This window comes from Cucurbita maxima, unplaced genomic scaffold (genome assembly GCF_002738345.1).
Source record: "Cucurbita maxima cultivar Rimu unplaced genomic scaffold, Cmax_1.0 Cma_Scf00002, whole genome shotgun sequence".
NCBI lineage: Eukaryota > Viridiplantae > Streptophyta > Magnoliopsida > Cucurbitales > Cucurbitaceae > Cucurbita > Cucurbita maxima.
Window position 1 is genome coordinate 5,347,468 of NW_019272018.1, and position 16,654 is coordinate 5,364,121.

General features: G+C 34.9%; 2 protein-coding genes across 5 annotated transcripts; one reads left to right on the forward strand and one right to left on the reverse strand.

Annotated features, from left to right (window-relative positions):
* Window positions 1-3,248: 3,248 nt before the first annotated feature.
* LOC111499689 (myb-related transcription factor, partner of profilin-like) lies at window positions 3,249-6,327 on the reverse strand. Of its 3 annotated transcripts, none has more exons than XM_023151338.1 (4): window positions 5,886-6,327; window positions 4,743-4,840; window positions 3,652-3,708; window positions 3,249-3,549 (listed from the first exon to the last, which is right to left on the reverse strand). In XM_023151338.1, the coding sequence occupies exons 1-3, from the start codon at window positions 6,145-6,147 to the stop codon at window positions 3,655-3,657; spliced, it is 414 nt and encodes a 137-aa protein (XP_023007106.1). In that variant the 5' UTR covers window positions 6,148-6,327; the 3' UTR covers window positions 3,249-3,549; window positions 3,652-3,654. The 3 variants fall into 3 exon arrangements, with proteins under 3 accessions (XP_023007106.1, XP_023007098.1, XP_023007095.1); XM_023151330.1 differs by having other exon boundaries at window positions 3,249-3,554; XM_023151327.1 differs by having other exon boundaries at window positions 3,249-3,575.
* Window positions 6,328-6,921: 594 nt separating this feature from the next.
* On the forward strand, window positions 6,922-10,708 carry LOC111499626. Of its 2 annotated transcripts, none has more exons than XM_023151236.1 (5): window positions 6,922-7,129; window positions 8,391-8,602; window positions 9,367-9,618; window positions 9,871-10,043; window positions 10,175-10,708. In XM_023151236.1, exons 1-5 carry the CDS (start codon window positions 7,043-7,045, stop codon window positions 10,366-10,368), a joined length of 918 nt encoding a protein of 305 aa, XP_023007004.1. In that variant the 5' UTR covers window positions 6,922-7,042; the 3' UTR covers window positions 10,369-10,708. The 2 variants fall into 2 exon arrangements, with proteins under 2 accessions (XP_023007004.1, XP_023007013.1); XM_023151245.1 differs by having other exon boundaries at window positions 9,370-9,618.
* The last annotated feature ends 5,946 nt before the right edge of the window (window positions 10,709-16,654 follow it).

Here is a 16,654-nt window from a genome sequence, read left to right on the forward strand (position 1 = left end):
AAAAAAAAAAAAAAAAATCTAGTGCAAACCAACCCAACTTGGTGGAGTTGTTCGGGTTTGTTAGGTTATCGGATCATATGAATACCCCTATTTTAGTATGTCAGACCTGTCAGGCCAACTAACAATACCAACATTATGCGCTATACCCAACTCGAAAATCAACACCTAAATTTCAATACACTAAAACTGCATTCCTCTACCAAGCATTAAAAAAAATATTAAAAAAAATATTTCAACAAATTTTCACAAAAATAAACCCCTAAAAATCCAAAGAATTAGGGCAAAGTTCATCATAGGTTACAAAAAAAAAAAAAAAAAAAAAAAAAAGAGTTTTGGAGCTCTTGCCAACTTGTTCTGCCATGTATTATTTAGATTCCAACTAAAACCAAACATGTCATACCATATTCTATATTTGGGAATGGTTATTTTGTAACCCATTTAATTCCAATATTCAATTTTTTTTGAGCTTTCAAGCATTTAAATCTTAATAATTGAGGGGTGGGGTTCATGGAATAAATACATTTTTTAAATTATTGATGTGTTTTTTCCCCAATCGCTAAAAAATGGCTGGCTAGGATAAAATAATAATAATAATAATAAATATATATATATATATATATATATATATATATAAATATAATTTTGGAGCTATGGTTGAGGGCCCCACTTTATGCCGTTTGAGAATTTTAAATTTGAGATTTTTTTAAAAATATTTGTTGGATTAAATTAATAAAAATATCATTAAATTTTGCACTTATAAATAATTTTAAGAATAAAAATTTGAAATTAAAATGTAGGGAATGTGATGGATGGAGTACCAAATAGACCTACACATAGTATATAAAATAAGGAAATTTAATTTAAATTATGAATAAGAAATAATAATGAGAAAAAGGAAGATGTGGAGGTGTCATCAAAAGGGTACCCCTAGCAACTCAATAACTCTTAAAGTGTTTGGTATTTATTAAATAAAGAAAAAGGAAGCTCCAAAGTTGGATGGTTATGTCCTTAAAATATTTGTGGCAAACATTTTTTCTTCATTATATTAAATACACTTCCAAAAACCTTGCTATAATATAAAAAATACTCTTAATATTTTTTTATTTTTTTTTTTAAAAAAAAATTTAAAGATATTATTGCTTTATTTAATATATTAAAATTTATTTTGATCTTTAGGCATTAAATTAATTCATTACGAACAATATTTCACTAAAATAAAATAAAAAAGAATTCCAACTAAAAAAGGGTGAGAGTTGTTTAACCTAAAAAGACTTTAGAGGGCGGCTGGTTCAACGGCTACGTAACAGCATAAAATTATAAAATAAAAAGAGATAGCACTTGGCAGTATAGTGTTCTTAGTTAAACCACTTCATCAATTTTATAATCATACGTAAAATGTATTGGAATAATGCGTTGAATTAAATACTTAATGTTATCACTATAGATAATGTTCAACATTACCTATAATAATCCAAAGGGATAAATTCCCATATGAGTATCTGATTTTTTCTTTCGATCTTACAACGTAAGCCAGAGACGATCGGGAAACCGAAAGCTTGTGTTTCGATGCCGATCGACTCTAGCTTGAGGAGCATATAATGTGATATGTTTAGAAGATAGATTACAAGGCAGTAATGGTCCTGCTCTCCAATAATGAGTCCAAAAATGATGAACACAGCTTGCTCAGAGGTGGATCAAGTTCATGTGATGAGCCACATAAGATGGTCTCCCAAGGCCTCTGTGATGGAACGGATGGGGCAGACAAGGGGTGGTCCATATCTTTGAGTCACATATCAAAATTTCCCTGTAATAGTTTTACAGATTAATAAATTATTGGATCGACATCAATTTTCCAACTGAAATGAATGCTGTGTTAAATCTAATCTGAAACTGATGGGATAAAATGGGTTCAAAACCAGTAATAATGCATCCATAAAAAGCTCTCTGTAATCCCAATTCGATCTTGATTTACTTTTGAGCCACCAAAATATACGAAATTGAAAGGTCCCCTTTTTCCAAAAATTTATAAATTATACATTTTTGTGGCCCTCGCGTTGAGACAAGCAAAACGGCTATCCTTAAGTGGCGTCTATCCGACCACGTGGGGGTCTAGACGAGTGTATGATGCGACGGAAGAGGACGGTGCATCATCCAACACACCACACAGGTAGACATGGAAGAGAATATGAGGCAGAAGCAAAATAAGGACAACGAGTAAACAAAAGCTGAGTTCTAAAGGGAATTTGAACGTACCGATCTCGAGTCAAATCCATCTTATATATAGGTATATGATATTGTGAAGCAAATCTGAATTAGAAAAGAAGGCCAGAAGGCCACACAGGTATAGAGATCAGGAACGATGAAGACAGAAAGTAAAGAGAATAATGTGTACCTCCTGTTTCTTCGAGGGCGTGGAAACTCCCCTGCTTCTTCAAACTAAGCTCTTGAGCTTCCTTGCCAGATGGGTCAAATAGAGTATACTCATGGTCACTCTGTGTAACATTAAAGCTTGTCTGCTTTGGCTCGTTACATATCGCCGTCGGTCTCACGGTTTAAAACCGCGCCTATTAAAGAAAGGTTTTCACACCCTTCTATATGAAGTTTGTACGACGAAGATATTGACATTTTCGACAGAGTCCAGACAGACAGTTGTGGTGTTGAACCTTGGGACATACATCAGAGTCTCCAGCAAAGGAAAGATTCTCATCAGAGTCAACAGTTTCATTTCCTTTTTATTTCTTTTTTCAAGTTATATAGTTCAAATACGGTATCCGAGCTTTAATGACAAACTTAAGATCAAAAGAAGCTTCAGATGCACCACTAAATAACATTCAAACACAACAAAACTGATTATATACAAATTAATTCACGTTTTGGGCTTTTAGGAAATAACTTAGCATCACCATTTATATAGAAAAGAGGCATGCTAAGTCCCATTGTAATATCAGCCGGACTAGGGTGAAAATATCTAAGATCCCACGTTGATCGATGATGAGAACAAAACATTCTTTAAAGTAGTTAAAACTTTCACTTAGTAGACACGTTTTAAAAAACTTGAGGTGAAGCTCGAAAGAGAAAATACATAGGGGACAACAGTTCCATAGCGATCGAAACCAGCGGTGTGCCGATAGACATTTGTAATTTGAATGTCATTTTCTGGTATTTTAATTTAAACAAACATTTTAGCAATTATTTCATCATTCAAAGTCAATGTATGTTCATCATTTCTATAAACTATAACAACTGACTTAGACAAACATTGCCTTGGATTGATGTAGCCAAACATTGCCTTCATTACAATGCCACAAATAACCAAAAAAGGTAGCTCAAAATACATAAGCCATAGGTTCAGCTTCAAAAGAACAAAAGATGAATCAACTCGGGAAAAAGAAGAAGACGATGACGACGACAATACATAACATTACACGGGTTAACAACTACAACACAACTGAATTCTGTCGATTTTCGTATAATGGCCGACCTCTTCATCAGCGTTTCATAAGCAATGAGATCCAGTTCAGCCATTGCATAGATAGGTATAAGTAGTTTCTATACTGTCCAAAGATGAGGAGTTCCTACAAACATATAATAATTTTGATTCTGGAAGCAAACAAAAGGTGATATCAAAACAAAACCAAACATGCTTAGCACCTGTTACACGCTCTGGGCTTTGCTCGACGGTTCCTTCGCTTTCATGTCCCCATTTTCCTGCAGTAACAGAAGAATGCTATGATTCAACATCTCATATACACATAGTTGAATTCAATATAGAATTAAATGTACAACCACATTTCATTTGGGCTTAGTTTTAAAACGTGTCTGCTAGGGAGAGGTTTCCACATCTTTTTAAAGAATGCTTCATTCCCCTCTCCAACTAACGTGGGATCTCACAATCCACCCCCATTGGAAGCCCAATATTCTCACTAACACACCGCTTGGTATCTAGCTCTAATATCATTTGTAACAGCCCACGCCCACCACTAACAAATTTTGTCCTTTTTGGGTTTTTCGTTCTGGACTTCCCCTCAGTTTTAAAACGTATTTGCTAGGGAGAGGTTTCCACACTCTTATAAAGAATACTTCGTTCCCCTCTCCAAGCATGTTCAAGCACTAAATCATAGAATTCAGCAAAGGCAAGCAAGAAATGTATATATTATTGTTTCCCTTTACTCTATAGAAGCATAAGTGCTAACTTCGATCACACGTCCGCAGCACAGTTAGCCTCTTCACCCTACTTTTCTTTCTCAACAGATAGGTTCCACAAGTTAACCCTATGTATTCGATGAAAATAAATGTACTCAATGATAAAAAGTGAACAAGTTAGGGAGACTATTAGATTTCACATTGGTTGAAGAGGAGAACGAAACATTCTTTATAAGGGTGTAGAAACCTCTCCCTACTAGATGCGTTTTAAAAACTTTGAGGGAAACCTCAGAAAGGAAAGTCCAAATAGAACCATATCTGCTAATGGTGAACTTGGGCGGTTACAGAGACACTTGACTTCAAAGTTACGTCATGAAATAGTAGTGAAAGTTCGCTTCAAAGTTACTTCGTGTATGCAGTTTCAATAAATTATTGTGGTTGTTTCAATTATGAAAAGGCCAAAATAATAGACTATGGATGAGCAAAGATAAGTGAAATGAACAATCATTGTTAACATTTGGGGAAATAACACTAAATTTCAGAAAAGAACACACAAGAATATGTACTTGAAGGACTAATGAATTTGAGCAGATGCATACCATTCCCTTGCTCTCGTAATAGTCATCTAGCGCCCACTGGTACTTGGATTGATTTAACCCGAACCAGCGAGCCAAATGGTCATCCAAGCTTGAATGTGCTGCAAAATTGCACCAAAAACTTTATGTTTTGATTGTTTACAGAAAAAAAAAAGATGCATGGAAGAAATATTTAAGCTCTGAAGCAAAGGTTTGCCACTAATTTTATTCTTTTTGTTCTGTTCTTTCCCTCAATGTCCCAACCAAGAACACAATTCTCACTAACAAATGAGTAAACATTTTGCACATATTCATGTGGAGAGCATACAAAAGAGATTGTGAGACCCCACATCGGTTGAAGAGGGGAATAGAGCATTCCTTATAAGACTCCCTAATAGAGACGGAGTAGCCTCGGACTATTACAAATGTTATCAGAGCCAGACACCGAAAGGTGTGCTAGCGAGGACTCTGGCCCCCAAGAGGGTGGATTGTGAGATCCCATATCGGTTGGAGAGAGGAACGAAGCATTTTTTATAAGGGTGTAGAAATCTCTCTCCAGCAGAATTGTGAGGTCTAACATCGGTCAGTGAGGGGAACAAAATATTTCTTATAAGGGTGTAGACCTCTCCCTAGCAGACATGTTTTAGAACTTTGAGGGGAAACCTGGAAAAGAAAGCTCAAAGAAGACAATAAGCTTGAAAGGGAAAGTCCCAAAGCATTTCTTATGAGGGTGTAGAAACCTCTTCTTAATATACGCGTTTAAAAACCTCGAAGGAAAGCTTGGAAGGGAAAGTCGAAAGAGGACAAGACAATATTTGCCGTCGTTAAATTTTAAAGAAAACCAACTTTGAAGAAGCAAATACAGAAGAACATTATATTAGAGAAGAAATTCACAAGACAAGACAGTGAGAATACTAAGATTCATAAACATGTCTCCCCTTGTTACCAATAATGGCAACAACAAAAAAGACAAGGAACAATGGCAACACATCAAGCAATAGGGCTAAAACACTGCTGAAATCACGAAACTCCATCATTCAAGAACTCATCAATTTCCCTAGAGGAGTTCTTGTGTACCTCCACAAGCAAAAACATAAAAATCATACTCTAAATTCCGTCTCCTGGACCTTCAATATCGCAACATTAACTTCAAATAATAAGAATTACCATTCTGCACTTTCGAGACCGCATTTCGAAAGAATCCAGCGACGGAGGCATTCCCATTAGCCACAGTATCAACAGAAACAGACTTATCGAACTGCTGAGGCGGAGGCTGAACAGGAGGCGGCTGAATGACCTTCTTAGGGGACTCGAAAACCGGCTGCGGCGGAGAGGCGGGCGAAGGAGTGGACGGCGGGGTCATGAACACGGTGTAAGGGCCAATTTTTCCGATCAAGGGAGGCGGCGTAGATTCGGTATTGATAGGCATTGTTGTGATTGGAAAAAGGAAGAGAGGGAGATCTTGAGGGCGAAGATTTTGAAGAAAGAAGAAGAAGCTTTAAGGAGTTGCAGAGAAAATTGGGAGTGGGAATTTTGCTTTACCTTAGCTTTAATTTTGAGAGGGTGCCTTGATTTTTGCCCACTCAAAAACTCAGTCTTCAAACACTGGTGAACACGTCACACGCAACCCGAGTTCAATGGGTAAACTCATTGGATCTTTGTCTTTCTTCTCACTTTTTTCCTCATTTACCCCTCCGATTTCACTCTAACTTCCGATCTGCCCCTCTAAGCCTAAATTATTTATTTAAAAAAATAACATATTCATTTCATGCAATATTATCTCTAACTTATAATTTCATTACATTATACTTTGTTAATTCATCCACTAATTTTAATAAAATGCTGTAATTTTTTTTTATCATAAATTGAATAATTTTAATAAAATAAAATTGCTAAAAATTCATAATTTTACTTATTAAAAAATTAAAATAATTTTACTTATTAAAAAATTAAAATTATTTCCAATATATTTTTTTTAAATTTAGTGGTTATGGATGTAGATGAAGTTTGACCGTTATTTAAAAAAAAAAAGTTATTAATTAAAAAATTATTCAATGGCACAAAAACTAATCCAAAATTTTCTTCTCAAGTGATGCTAAAAAAATTAAAAAAAAAAACAATTAAAATGGCTGTAAAACTTGATACTGACGTGGCGCGTTTCAATTGGTGAAGACACGAATGTCGAACTATAAAGCCATTTTGCCTCGCCTAAAGAAGAAATTGGAGTTCAATTGTGAGATAATGATTTTCGATAGTTGAAGGGAAGAGAGTGTGCTAAAGGAGAAATTGGAATTTTATTTGATTTGATATACGTCCAAGTTCTTATGGCGGAAGGACCGGAAGCGATCCCTTCAAGCTCTCAACCCTCTTCTGCTCTGAAATGGCAGGATGACAATCTTGAACGCGCCCAGGTCCAGGATTTTTTTCCAATTTTTATTTTCTTTTTTGGTTAATTTTATGCGAATTCGTTTTAGTTCGACCAGAGTTCGATTTCAGGCTACTTTCCCTTTTTTGGCTGTCTTTAATGGAGGTTTCTTCTTAATCTTCTTCCTTAGGGTTTGTTTACCTTTACAATTGACCTGCCATGTATATGCTGTTATGTATTGACACCGCTATCGCATTACCTTTTGAATTGAATGTGGGAAATGTGTGAATTTTAGCGAACTCGTACATTGCAATTTGCTCTAGAAATTAATTTTGCAATTTGGAGGGAAAAGTTTTTTAAGATGTGAATTACTTGAAATTGGGAATGGACAATTCCTTCACAATGGGCTATCGGAGGAGGGTCGAAAGCTTGGGTAAAATTTGGATTTCAGGTCTCAGTGACTCTTGTATGAGAGAGCACGTTGCGCCTTAAATGTTGATAATAAGATGAGTTTGTTGAGTGTTGCAGAGACTCTTTGAAGGTTCGGAGCCAATTGAGTTATCTATTTTTTAGGTGTTTGATGATGTGCATGAATATCCGGGTCCGTCCCCCTCTTAGAGTTTACTGTTAAGGAATGTTCTGAGCCCATCAAGATAGTTTGTTCGCTCGCAAATGAAATGAATTCGGCTTCTGCAACTCATGTGTTGAGTTGTTGCAGGATCGATCTGATAGAGTTATGGTGATAGACTGTTTCCTCCGTAGAATGCTGGTTTTTGGCTGAAGGCCTTTTAATTTGCATGAGATAAATCCTCATGCCTCCAATTTTCTCTACAGAGGACTACTCGACAAAATAACACAGTTGTTTTGGATAAATAGCTGCTAAATATTGAACATAACATCATGCAGCTCAACTCTGTTAATAGTGATTTTTTATTCGGTTTGTTGCATCCATCAGTCCAAGCAAGAACCTTGCTTTGGTACCAAATGATGTTGAGCTATGAAGAAAATAACTATCAGGGAAACTTATTAATTTGCCATTAAAATGATTTTCATTATACGGATGACCCATCTTACATGAAGGCATAACCTGTAAACTCTAGTGCAGCTGACAGAATGAGGCTGACAACTGAGTTTAAATACATGTGGTTCCGTAGAAACTTCATTGGCTTGTGACACGGTGCTATTTAAAATTTTCACGTATCTAATCAAAAAGTGTTTTCCTGATTTGTTTCTGGCAATTTAAATTGGAAGAAAGTGTTTACATTAGAGAAATGATTCTTTCTAAATTCTTTATATGCTGATTTCAGGTTCCCAAATTTTCCAGTTTCCCCACTGTTCCAAATGGTGGTGTGCAAATGATTCCAATAATGTATCCTGCACTTGTTCCTGGATCAGCTCCTTTGGATAATCAAAATCGTGGAGCTGGTATTTATGCGGTTCCTGCTTTTCCATCAATGGGGGGCCCAGTTATTGGAATGTCAACTAACAATCTTATTCCTTTGACTTACAGCATACCCACGTCAGTATCTCTATCACTATTCTGTAAAATGAACTAAAACAAATAATTTATTGAATGACATTTTGATGTTTCAATAAGGATTTGATTGAGCAAAACATGTTGCCATTTATTTCGTTTTGATTTAATGAATTAGTTATAAGCTACCTAGGCGTTTAAGAGGTCTTTAATCTCCCTTGCTACAGAACACTCTTCTAGCTTTACTTTTAACTACTATCCTTCTAGCTTACGGGATTCACCTGTATAACCCCCTTCTTCCATCCATGTTGACATACTTGATTCTGTTCTTAACATTGGACAATTAAAAAGCTTCTGCTCCCAGTTTGAGTGGTGTTTTTCATGTAAATTTCTCATGTCCCATACAAGCTAATTTTACGATGATCTCGAGTCAACAACTATTAATGAAGATGGTCTTCATATTTTGATATAATGTCCAGGAACTAACACATCATATATCATTTTGAATGTCAACCTCCCATCTTTTCTCACCAACGAAAATGCTTGACGAGTTTAAATTTTTTACTTCTATCATTTGAAATTTTCATGTATTTGGTTTTCAGTACACATCATATATCATTTTGAATGTCAACCTCCCATCTTTTCTCACCAACGAAAATGCTTGACGAGTTGAAATTTTTTACTTCTATCATTTGTAATTTTCATGTATTTGGTTTTCAGTGTGATGATTATTTACTTGGAACGAGATTTTGCTCAAACGTGTTGTGATATATATATATATATATATATATATATATATTTTACTGCAGTAGATCTCATAGCAGTAATAGAACAAGTTCTGAGGGTGGCACAGCAGCTGAGGAGAATGGGCGACTAGAAGGACAACAGCCACAACAGCAGCAACCAGCACCTCAAAGACAAGTTGTTAGAAGATTTCAAATTGCAATACAGATTGATTTGTTGCTCATATTGAAGCTTGCTGCTGTAATTTTTCTTGTTCATCAAGATGGTTCAAGACAAAGACTTATTGTTCTGGTGATTTGTGCTTCAATAGTCTATCTGTAAGTATTCGTATTATTTAACTATTACTAGTTCCTTACTTGTATGGATCCTGGTTATAGGTGAAACTATTACTAGCTGACCATAAGTATTCTGTATGATTTCTGATAAACATAACATAAAATGGCCGACCATTTGCTTCTATCCTTTAATAGATTCGACAAATATTATATGCTCTTTTCCCTATTGACATTTGTTGTCTTTATATTAGTGAAGCTATGTATTAAGCCGATCCTCTCTTGGACATTTCACAGATATCAAACGGGAGCGCTTACACCATTGATACGATGGCTTTCACAAGGCATGCAAAGGGCAGCTGCACCTCCCCATCCCCCGAGACCAGGAGTTCAAGCAGAGAATGCTCCGGTTGCTCCTCCAGCTGCAGGGCAAGAGGCTGCGATTGCTGCTGCTGCTGCTGCTTTTGCAGGTACCTTTTTTCTCAATACCTACCACATTTCAAGTCTAAATAACCATGGTTTATGAATCACAATTAGTTCCTTTTCCATCTATCTGTAAAGTTTATGAGTTGTACGCTAAATTTCTTACAAATAATGGCAGAAGGACGAGAGGGGGCAGAGGGTGAGAACCAACCTGGAAATGAAGGGAACCGAGCTGTTGAAAATGAGAATGTAGCAGAGCCTGGTGCTGCAAATGGTGGCCTTAACTGGTGGGGAGTGGTGAAGGAAATCCAAATGATAGTCTTTGGCTTTATTACTTCCCTACTCCCAGGCTTCCATAATCACATGGACTAGAACCTGTAAGGCTCATGAACCTTTCTGAAGCTGGAAACGGTTTTTTCTTTTTCTATTTTTTTTATTTAAACAAACAACTTAAAAGGTTATGAAGCATGTTCGAGGGATCCCGTCTGTATAAACTGAAACAGCGGAGTTTAGTAGTGAGTTATGGGTTTAGCTTCTTCATGTTAAAGAGGACATCTCTGTATTTTCCTTTCCTCCTTCCTGCAAGGTTTCTTTGTAATTGATTTTTTAAACGAGTCTCGACGGGATGCATCGTTAGTACATATCGAACCACCGATCAATTTCTAACTTTCATTATATGAAATAAATATAACTAGTCTATAATGCACAAGCAGGACATTTCTTTTCTTTTCTTTTCCTAGTATTTTATTGTAATATTGTTGAACATACTTCTTAATCTTTTATATGGGTCTCAAAATTGCTCTTGCAGCAATAGAAATTTGACCGTGGATAATTTAATTTTATTCATTTACTTTAATTTCAACAATTTTATTACATGATTGAATTTAGATTATTAATGTGGTTAACTATTTTATTTCTGTTAAGTTACATTATTAAAATAATATTAACTAATTATTATTTAATTTAATTTTTATTCATATACCTTAATTTCAACTTAGTACAACTTATATTTAAACGAAAAAAAAAAACCCTAAAAATCATCTTTATAAATCTATGAATGAAAAATTCTGAGAAAAACACAGAAGAATAAGGTGATAATCATTTGAAGAGAGTGACAAGGATTAGGCAAGGATCAAAACGAAAGGAAAGAAATGCAATCCTTTAAGTTAATATGAGTACCCGAATTGAGGTCGCAGCGTGCACGAATTTGCATAATAGAGAAATTCGGATCTCTCAAAATTCAAAATTCTACAAAACACGACAATAACCGAACTCAACACGAACAATAGATTAATGAGTTCAACTCACAAAAAAGCCATTCATTCATTGTTGAGAATATTGATGTGGCCAAATAACTACTTTACTTGCAGTCGTACAAGCTTGTCTCATGCGTCTACCTCCCATGACGGTCTCTTTTCGTTTGATATATCACTTATTATTGCTCGCTTGATAGGTTTAACGACAAAGAGATACTGTCAACAAGCCAAAAAGAGAAGCAAATAGAGAGGCTCAATCCCTGAATAGTAAGAGAGAAGCAAAACTAAAGAAACCTTAAGTTCCAGATGCATACTTGGAGAGCTAAAATAAGGGGAATCAGCAACTTCCCCCTTTGATTGGGGTTCGGTCCCTCGATCAACTTCTTATCGACAAGAATAGATTTGCTTCCATTCGACACGACTTTGGTGATTGTCTCAACCAAGTGAGGAATCCAAGCAGTCCCATTTGGAAGAACCTATTGAGAAAAAGAACATTCAAAACCATTAATTTGAAAACATTCTAATGAGGATTTTTAAGAAGAGAGAAGTAGAACCTTTTCATCTTTGTCATTCTTGTTGCACCGTCCACTGTTCTCAACTAAAACAACTGGAATTTTCGGTACCTAGAAGGTATAGAATTTAGATAGATATTTTTATCATTCAATGAGACAACAGATTAATGAATGTAAGGTTTTGTTGAACAAAAGGAAGACATGGTTTCATCTCATTCCAGAATACTACAGATCTACTGAAAGAAAGATCAAAGACATTAAATGCCATTGTTATAACTCATCAAGAATTCACAAACTAACTACCAAAAATCCTTGAATGTATTAGCCACTTGTTACGAAATAAGTTTAAGCATGCCGACAACAAAATAGCTCACTTTATCCTCTACAGTGGCAACAAAACATAGTTTTAACAGAAAAATGAAGATATAACCCAAAAAGTGACCGTCATGCATTTCTGCTATTCACGTGCTTTAAGTAATCTCACTCAAACAATTAAGCTACTTACATATATTTAATTTTCAACGCTTGATGTTTCCTTTCACAACCCTTTGGAGTTGATTTTTCTAAGGAGATATCTAGCGTGATGAAATGAGTACTATCAACTTAAAAACTGTTCATATAGACGGGGCATACAACTAAAAACTGCACAAGGGAACAAAATGGAACTCAAGATTTGCTGACAATGACTAATAAAAATGGCGAAAGCCACCTGAGTATCTCGTTTGCTGAAAGAGGCACCCGCTCGGACTGTTTTCAGTAGAGCTTCTGATCTTCTGGAGAAAAACTCATCATATGGTAATCCATCTGGTGGGGAAAATTGAGCATGAGTAAGGACGACCAAAGCCCTACTCCATATTGCTTTACCAAAGCTCTCTGTTATGGCCCTAATAACCTGCTTTTCCAAGTTATCTACTCTATATGCATCCAAGCGATCCACATAGAGAAGAATATCTATGGTCTTATTCAAAAGAAAGCTGCTCACCAACCCCCAAAAGAAATCCCAAAAAAGAAGGATAAAGATATACAAGTAAGGATAAACATCAATTGATTATCTCATAAATAATTAATTTGAAATAAAAAAATAATAATAAACAAACTTACCGTTTTATGATCTCAAGTGCCTGATCATTGATATAACCACCTTCTATGATGCCAGGTGTATCGATAACATTTAATGTAAATCCAGCCCTCGAGCGAGAAACCATCACAGGCCTTGGCACTTCTGACTATAAATATTTCATTTCTTAAATCAAATTGTGCACCTTCTGTACACTTGAATCAACGAAAATACAAGTGAAGTGATCTACTAATGAGTACCTGAAAAGGACTAACAGATACCGCTCTTTCACCAATAATGGAATTCACAGTGGATGACTTTCCAACACCACCCTTTCCCATTACAAGTACCGTCAAGGTGGCAACATTCTATAGAGAGATATCAAAAGTAGATGAATCTTTAGAGTTTGTGAAAAAATGAAGTGCAGATAAAAGCACAATGAAAAAACAGATCATGTAGACATGGATTTGTCATCTCGACATATGGGTAAAAATGAATATATGACCTCCTGCTTCAGCCTTCCTAGCAACTCAAGTAATTTGTCTTGTGTAGCTGGTGCGAAGTTGTTAATCCCAATCCATTCACGAACAACTTGGGATGCCATATGTGTTGCCTGTCATAAAATTTCAGGAAACAAAGTACAAATACTTGCGTTAGTCCTAACTCCTAGCCCAGAAAGAGGCTCCAAGAAAAGGAAACAAATTTGACTATCAATTTGAATAGATAGAAATAAGCCATAGATACAATATCATAGGTTGTGTACGTAATCACAACAAGAGAAGTGCCCCATCATAATTCTCATGAAGTTAATGTCAACTGTAATGTGGCACTCAATTCTGGAACAAAGCAAAATAAGCACGACAAATGCAAGAATACCCACATAATTTTCTTTCCTATTTTGCGATGAAAACCAAAAAAGAACAACAGATGCAAGAATATGAGCGACGAGAACATATGTAACAGCCCAAGCTCACTACTAGCAGATATTGTCCGCTTTGGCCCGTTATGTATCGCTGTCAGTCTCATGGTATTTTGTTTTAAAACACATCTACTGGGGAGAGGTTTTCACACCCTTATAAAAATGTTTTGTTCTCTCCAACCGACGTGGGATCTCACAACATAGAAAGCAGTTACGTGACCGCATGTGAATTTTCACAAGTGACAGACAAAGAGAAGCCATTCTTGAGCAATTCAGCAACAGCTGACCAACATGACCACGGGAAAATTAAGCTGAAGCTATATGAGAAGTCGGGTAAAAAAAATGTATCCAGACATAATGATTTTATTGGTGAATTAAGTCAAATACAAGCTTGTTCAATGCCAGCAACCTATTCGAATAAGGTAATACCCAGGAATTTCTAAGATTACATAGACGAGCGAGAAATGTTCGCATGGAGAGAGATGCAAGGCCTAAATTGACATCCCTCAATGCCCACAATTATTCGTATCCCCTCACTTCCGGGACAAACAGAGCCGGATTATTGAACAATTGAACCATGGGACACAACAAAAACACTAAAACGGCAATGAGAAAAAACCCAAATTACAAAAACGCATCATTAGGGATAAGAAAATGAAGATATGAAAAAAGAAACCACAAGTACCATGAACTAAATTACCTAATTCCGGAGAGTCGGAAGAGGAGAACGGTGGAATGGCGGTGGCGGGAAGAAAGGAAGGAATTTTTCTCTGCCTCGATTGAAAAGAAATGAAGAGGAAAAAAAAAAAAAGTTAAAGACGGCTTATCTGTAAATTTTGAACCCTAAAGCGGTGCTTCCATCTTTGCTTCGCTTTGCACTTGCCTGTTCTTTTATCGCTATCTCATCACCTCCTTCTCTCTCTTACCTCGTGACGAACGCAAAGAATTGTTAAGTTTATTTTTCTTAAATTATAAATTTAATATCTATTTAGTTTAAAAAATTTAAAATATAATCGATATTAAATTTTTAATTTTTATTCCATAAACTTCTCATTTATTTTTTTATTATATTTAAATTTAAATTATATATTTATATAAATCTTCAAATCTTCAAATTTTCAATTTTTAATTATTAAATTAAAAAAAAAAACAAAATTTGGTAGTTTGAAAATTCCGAAATTAAATAGACAAATATAAAAATTTGAAAGTATATATATATATATATATATATAATCAATAATGTCTGTCTTAGAAGTTGTTATATAGACCATCCATGCCTTATACAATCTTCGTGTCACTTAACTAGCCTTATATTATCTGTCATGCATACACCCATGATCTACTTTTTGCCTCGTCATCTTTCATCTATTTCCTCTTTTAGTTTGTGAGGGCACATAGGTCTAACTATAGGTTTGTTTTATCGAGTTGTCTACTTCTCCAGTTTTAAGGATGAATATGAGTTGCAAATTCATTTCGAGCTATATTTTTATTTTATGGTTGTGCAACACAAAATGGTTTCCTTCAAGGTCCAAGGCAAACTGTTGGTCACGTCCAAGTTACCCCTCGATTTACCGACTTTCGATTGGTCTTACCATTCCAAATGCGTCAAAGTAGCATAGACCAGAGAGTTTGAGATTTGTTGTGGACATACCATTCCAAATGGTCGCTCCTCTTTATTTTATATTGGTCGTTAAAAAAAAAAAAAAAAAAAACCCTTAATCTCGGTTGAAAATAATGGTAGGATTTTTGAAATTTCAGAAATTAAGTCAGCCTCGATAGTATTAAATGAACTATCGATATCTTTCTTATATTAAATTTAAATTCTACCAATTAGTTGATTGATTCCAACTAATTTGTGGGTCTTGAGAACGACTCTCTTCAAGGCCTAAGCCTTAAGCCTCATTACACTTAGACCAGGGCAAGTACGGTGATCAACTAAGAGACCATCAACTTTATGGGTCGGGTCGATCCCTATATATCTCACATGATTAGTATTTAAAATAAAAAAAAATAACTAATTATAAAATAACGAGTTATATATAATACTAGGTTTAATTAATGGTAAAACAATTATAATTGAACTGAAATTATTTAAATTTTAATATAAAAGAAATGTGAACAAAGATGGAAATAATCAATATTAGAAAGAATTACAGAAAATACAAAACCTAATAATTAAGACATCAAAATGCGTGTTCAACAATCCAATTAATATAATAAAAAAGAGGTGACATGGGATTGACACGTGGTCAAATAAGATTGGCTTACTTTCAACCACGGTTGAGGGGGTGTCGGCGGGAGATCACAAGGTCAAATGGGATAGGCTGGGGCGCCGGCGCCGACAGTGCTAGCCACGTGTGAATGAGACTATTGCAAATTGTTCGTAAAAAGAGAAGCAAAAGCTAAATGCACGGGTAATTGGGTAATTCCGTAAACATGTAACTTTATAACAGACTTTTCTATCGTATTGAAGAAGTCAAATTAATACTTGTTTATTGTGTATCTTGTGTTAAATTACAGATATAGTCCTCTCATTATTAAGTGACACAAAATGTTTTGGTAGGGTATATGAGTAAAATCACAAAAGCTTAATTTATTGAATTGTGATTTTTTCCTTTTTTAAGAAAATACGTGAAGCATATAGTATATATATATATATATATATATATATATATATATATATATAATTTTTGTGATAGATAATGATATGCAAGATTGTATGATGTAATAAATAGTTTTATTTTTCTTTTTGATGATTTATATGATTTATTTAGCTTAGAAATTACTTTTTTAATTATTCATTATAAATTTTAAGATTGGATTCGTGGATAAAACATTATTTACTATTTTAAAAGTTAATAGTTGAATTTCTACTTGGGTAATTACTAAACAATTTTACAATCTAATTTAGAAA

What these genes read in the sequence shown, in the direction of transcription:
- LOC111499689 (XM_023151338.1), bottom strand. Translation starts at nt 6,147, where the DNA reads ATGCCTATCAATACCGAATCTACGCCGCCTCCCTTGATCGGAAAAATT. An exon ending in GGTCTCGAAAGTGCAGAATG is followed by an intron (nt 4,841 to 5,885) that starts GTAATTCTTATT and finishes GCAATTTTGCAG; the next exon opens with CACATTCAAGCTTGGATGAC. An exon ending in ATTACGAGAGCAAGGGAATG is followed by an intron (nt 3,709 to 4,742) that starts GTATGCATCTGC and finishes CTGTTACTGCAG; the next exon opens with GAAAATGGGGACATGAAAGC.
- LOC111499626 (XM_023151236.1), top strand. Translation starts at nt 7,043, where the DNA reads ATGGCGGAAGGACCGGAAGCGATCCCTTCAAGCTCTCAACCCTCTTCT. An exon ending in TTGACTTACAGCATACCCAC is followed by an intron (nt 8,603 to 9,366) that starts GTCAGTATCTCT and finishes ATTTTACTGCAG; the next exon opens with TAGATCTCATAGCAGTAATA. An exon ending in TGCTGCTGCTGCTTTTGCAG is followed by an intron (nt 10,044 to 10,174) that starts GTACCTTTTTTC and finishes AAATAATGGCAG; the next exon opens with AAGGACGAGAGGGGGCAGAG.